Source organism: Patagioenas fasciata, chromosome 11 (assembly GCF_037038585.1).
Source record: "Patagioenas fasciata isolate bPatFas1 chromosome 11, bPatFas1.hap1, whole genome shotgun sequence".
Lineage (NCBI taxonomy): Eukaryota > Metazoa > Chordata > Aves > Columbiformes > Columbidae > Patagioenas > Patagioenas fasciata.
Genome location: NC_092530.1, coordinates 4488595 through 4494272, shown reverse-complemented (window position 1 = coordinate 4494272; position 5678 = coordinate 4488595). Strand labels below are relative to the sequence as shown.

Below are 5678 nucleotides of genomic sequence, written 5' to 3'. Positions count from 1 at the left end.
CCCTTGAGGCTGGACACTGTATGGACAACCTCGCTCCTCACCCCCCACCCCCAGTCTGCCGGTTCCCTCATTGGCCACCAGAGATTGCATCACTTTTCCTCACATCAGACTTCTCCACTGAGCTCTGCAGAAGATGCTGCAGCTCCTGTGCACCAGCTCCACCTGCTCTGCTGTGTAAACACTGCACAGTTTAACAAACAGTAAAACACTTTCCTCAGCTGTGTGTGTAAGCTGGATCTGATGAGGTCCGCCATCCACAAGGGACATCCACACAAGAACTGGTTTAGACAGAGAGATGGGAAAGGATAGAAATAAACACAATGAACGTGTTGACTGCCATGTTCATTAGAGCTCTGAAGAATGGCTGAAGTTTGTAACTCCCTGAAGCTCGAAGCAGAAACCAGACAGTTGAGAGGAACTGAATGACCAAAGAGCAAGTGGAGGAGAAACCTGAGAGCACTGGGAAGGGCAAACGTCCAGACAGTGCTGGAAAGTTGTCCTTTGACATGGACATTTAATCAGGAGAGGTGGAAACTCCCGAATGATGAGGGAGATGAAATAATAGAGTGTTGGTAATAGAAGTACAGGGGAAGACCAGTATATCTTCTCCTATCCTTAGTACACTTACCGGTAATTCACTTTTGTGGCTTTTCTTTTTTCCTTTGTTTGTTTTAAGAAGTAAAAAAAAAACAAAAACAAACAAAATAAAACAAGACCAGAAATCACACCAAAAAAACACACACCAAAAAAACCAAAAAAACACAGCAAACACAAAAAACACACACAGAAAAACAAACAAACAAAACCCCACAAGAAAACCACAAAACCAAAAAACAACAACAAAGAAGTGCACCTTTCCAGGCAGACATCAGTCATCAGTTGTGTCACCATGAACAGCCAGTGCCATTTTAGGGCCCCACTGTACCTGAGGTGCTGGCCTGGGATTGGCATCTGTCACACAGGACCTGGGGAGACCAGAGCACCTTGCAATGCAGGTGGAGCCTGGGCAGGGGTTCCCAGGGCATCTACACTGGCACCAGGTGTTTGTATCCCTGGAGCTGAAGACATTTGTGTCCTAAATCCATGCCCAGTTCTGCAAAACTCTTTCCTTTTCAAAGAACAGAACCTCCCCACAAAGAAAAATAAAGAAAAGTGTGTTGACACCTTCCTTTGTTTTGGATCTTTGTCTTCAGTTCTTCTTATTTTAATTTTCATTGACATTAACTGACATCGGATGGGCTTGCAGGCATGAAGCCAAGATCATTTTGTGTCTTGCATAGCGCCCCATGCCCTCTAAACCTTCCCTGCCCAGGACTCCTCGCACTTTGCCCAGAGCGAGTCACACTGAGGTGTTGGCGAGTTCACTGGCTGAGATGTTGGTTTAGATGGTCACCTACACCACAGGTGGATCCTGCCCCATCATCATCTGCTCTGCTCCAGTTAGAAACAGAGCCCAACATCACAATGGGACCATAAGAGAACTGAGGATGAAGGGACCTCAGGAGTCTGCAGTCCAACCTGTCACCAACTGGGTCACACCAAGGTGTTCAAGCCTTGATTCAATCTGAGCTTTAGCAGGACTAGAGAAGTGATCATCCCTTTGTACTCGGCACTGGTGAGACTGCACCTTGAATCCTGGGGTCAGTTTTAGGCCCCTCATGGCAAGGAAGACATTGAAGTGCTGGAGAGAGTTCAGAGGAGGGTGACAAGGCTGGTGAAGGGTCTGGAGCACCAGTCTTATGAGGAGCAGTTGAGGGAGCTGGGGCTGTTCAGCCTTGACAAAAGGAGGCTGAGGGGAGACCTTGTCGCTGTCCACAACTGCCTGAAAGGAGGTTTCATCATGGTGGGTGTTGGTCTCTTCTCCCAAGTTGCAAGTGATAGGACAAGAGGAAATGGCCTCAAGCTGCACACGGGGAGATTTAGATTGGATATTAGGAAAAAATTCTTTCGGGAAAGGGTTTAGAAGCAACCGAACAGACTGCCCAGCAAGGTTGTGGAGTCACCATCACTGAAGGTGTTTGAAAGACATATAGATGATGCACTTAGGGATATGTTTTAGTGCCAGATTTAGGTTATGGTTGGACTTAATGATCTTAAGGGCCCCTTCCAACCACAATTATTCTCTGATTCTATGATAAGTCATTTTTGATATTTTCTTTCTCAGAGGACCATGCAACCTCCCTGAGAGCCAGGACTTTTCTAGGGTGCTTGAGAGATGTCTCACGGTCACACCAGCCAGTTCCACCAGCACCTGTCTGTCCCTTCCCAGACCAAACCTTTTCTTCATAACACAACCTTCCAGGTGAGTTTCTGGGACACAGCAAATGCTGTCCAGATCTTCTGGGCTTGTTCAGAAGAGAACAGCTGGGCAACATGTTGATGGGCTCTCTGTGCACCTCAAAGCTTTCCTGACCATTTTTCTCAATGCCTCACTTGTACCCAATCTTTCTGGTCCTTAGGTTGTGGATGAGGGCATTGAGCAGGGATGTGGGGATGGTGTTGAAAAAAGACTTTGTTGAACTATCTCGGGAAGGCCGTTCTGGGCATCCCCCAGTCAAGGATGAGGGTGCTGTAGAAAACAGTGGCATTGGTGAGAGGTAGAGGTGAAGAAGGCCTTGTGCCTGTCTACACTGGGGTAGAGAGCAGTGGGATGCCCATGTGAACAGGGAGGGGACAAATGACTCCAAAATGCAAACAGTATATGCAAGAGTTGCAGGACATAGTCCTAAGACGTCTGTGAGCAGAGATGGTGTCGTCGTCAGTCACAAAACTGGGCAGCAGCTGGGTCTGGGTGGCGGAGCTGTATCAGGTCCCCACGGAGGTCACACTCACCTCAGTTCAAGGAAGCACATCCCAGTGCTACATTCAGGTGGTTTCTTGGAGAAGTCACTCTCAACATGAAGTGACCTTGATACACTGTCCCACAGGCCTCCATGGCCCCCACAGGAATAGCTGATGGCATTTGTGCTTATTTGGGGTCACTTCACCCCACACAGGATGTGGGTGCACAAGTGTCCCCTCAGTGCACACCTGGACTTCTGACCTAGTCATCTGCTGTCCTTCCATGGGGGGAAGAACAAGCTCTCTGAGCTGTGGTGAGAGGACAGTGATCAAAATGGTGACTGCAAGAGGCAACAGCCCCAAGCTAGCACCCGGCAGCATGACAGACTGTTTCCATGTCTCTCTTCCACACACACTGTGTCCTGCTCTTCTCCTGGGACATCCCATCTCCCCACAAAGCCTTTCCCTAGGGAGAGCACACCTGCACTGGCCTGGCTGCCATTCCTGCCCCCTGTCCCCATGCTCCCCACAGCCCCGAGCTGGGGGTTTTGCTCTATAGATCAAGTGGGCTGTGGTGCCCCGGCTGTGGTGACTCTGCGGGGCTGTACTGGTCAGGCTGGGAGGCAGCCCCAGCTGATGGCGGTCACTGCCGCTGACCCATCCCACACAAACTCTTGGGTGGCCATGGAGGGTGTTCAGATGGACCCTGCTGTATTCATCATGTGTGTGGGTGATGGCCACCAACAAGCAACACCTGAACAACCAGCCCGACTCCCTCAAAAGCCACACTGGGACCCTGATTTCATCACACTGAGCCCACAGAGAAACAAGCAAAGCAATGACCGTCTTGTAAGTCTGTTCCTTAGGCATGTTCTTTAAAACAGCTCTGGAAGAAGATCCAAACCTTTGGGCACTGTGTTAAGGAGATGCCCTTGCTGATGGAGATGCTGTTCTGAGGCCAGCTCTGTCACAGCAGTGCCCATTGCCTGTCCTGGTCACAGCACTGACACACAACAGGACGGTCACCAAGCCTTGGGAGAGCTCAGGCCTTGCACCAACACAAGGGTTGAGAAGGAGAGTGGGGAAGTGCAAAGAGAAGGATTCTGGAAAGAACAAGTCTGGTGCTGCCTGGCAGAGCTGCTCTGCTGGGACTGTTTCCTCCATCTTCACACACAGACACCTCATATTGAGCTTCAAAAAGGTGGAAAGATCTCAGACAAACAATTCACTGCGGGGTCATTTCTTTTGTTTAAGTACACAGAGAGCACGAATTCTCATTTACAAGGTCTGTGACTCGAACTATAAAGGTGTACAGAGAATTAGAAGTGTGATGAATAATAACATTTCTTTATGGGCAATATCATCACAGTTAAAAAAGCAAAATCAAACAAAATTTCCCCCAACTTCAAACATTCATCTATAACTATAAAATATAAAAAAGACAGACTGGACCTGTCGTGAGTTATGTCATGAGTGATACGCAGAAGATGGGAAGTGTAATGCCTTTGAAAAGAATCCAGCCATGAGTTTCCTCAGGGCATCCTTGAGCTCCTGGTTCCTCATGCTGTAGATGAGGGGGTTCACTGCTGGAGGCACCACCGAGTACAGAACAGACACCACCAGATCAAGGGATGCGGAGGAGATGGAGGGGGGCCTCAGGTTAGCAAATGAACCAGCGCTGACAAACAGAGAGACCACGGTCAGGTGAGGGAGGCACGTGGAAAAGGCTTTGTGCTGTCCCTGCTCAGAGGGGATCCTCAGCACGGCCCTGAAAATCTGCACATAGGAGAAAAGAATGAAAGTAAAACACCCAATTCCTAAACAGACAGCAATCACAATAAGAAAAATACCTCTGAGATAGGTATATGAGCAGGAGAGCTTGAGGATGTGGGGAACTTCGCAGAAGAACTGGTCCACAGCAATGCCCTTGCACAGTGGCAGTGAAAATGTATTGGCCGTGTGCAGCAGAGCATTGAGAAACCCACTGGCCCAGGCAGCTGCTGCCATGTGGACACAAGCTCTGCTGCCCAGGAGGGTCCCGTAGTGCAGGGGTTTGCAGATGGCAATGTAGCGGTCGTAGGACATGATGGTGAGAAGGTAAAATTCTGCTGAAATAAAAAAGACAAAAAGAAACAGTTGTGCAGCACATCCTGCATAGGAAATGACCCTGGTATCCCATAGAGAGTTGGCCGTGGACTTGGGGAGAGTGGTGGAGATGCAGCCCAGGTCAAGGAGGGAGAGGTTGAGGAGGAAGAAGTACATGGGGGTGTGGAGGTGCTGGTCCCAGGCTATGGTGGTGATGATGAGGCCGTTGCCCAGGAGGGCAGCCAGGTAGATGCCCAGGAAGAGCCAGAAGTGCAAGAGCTGCAGCTCCCGTGTGTCTGTGAATGGCAGGAGGAGGAACTGGGTGATGGAGCTGCTGTTGGACATTTGCTGTCTCTGGGCATGAGGACCTTTGCAAGGAGGAAAAGACAGTGATGGTTTAGATGAGACTTCTCTGGGAGAAACCAAAGCCATTTCCCACAGACCCTCCCACAAAGAGACACTTTCCTTTTTTCAGGAAAACGTCCTGGCTGGAGCCCTCGTCGGTGCTTGATGAGTGTGCAATGAAGAGCAGGGTCTCTGCACAGGGGCTCTTGAGGACTCAGCCTGACCCTGTGTGATTGGGTGGGGCAGGGGCCAGTGCTGGGGTTCAGCTGTGTCAGATGGAACCGCTCCTGGTGCAGAAGGGGCTGTCAGCATCTGCACCTCCAGGCCTGAGAAACGGCGTTTGAGAGGTTTGGTGTTTCTACAGCTCCTTCTGCCCTCCCACCCATGAAAGTGTTCTTGGGTGTCAGAAACCCTCAGCATTTCTGCTGCACTCAGGGAGAACAGAGCGAGTCCTGCTAGACCAGAGG

At 49.9% G+C, this 5678-nt stretch overlaps 1 protein-coding gene across 1 annotated transcript; it reads right to left on the bottom strand.

The window, feature by feature from the left end:
* Positions 1–4248: 4248 nt before the first annotated feature.
* On the bottom strand, positions 4249–5211 carry LOC136106499 (olfactory receptor 14C36-like). The gene has a single exon (XM_065846837.1). The coding sequence runs from the start codon at positions 5209–5211 to the stop codon at positions 4249–4251; it is 963 nt and encodes a 320-aa protein (XP_065702909.1).
* Between the last annotated feature and the right edge of the window lie 467 nt (positions 5212–5678).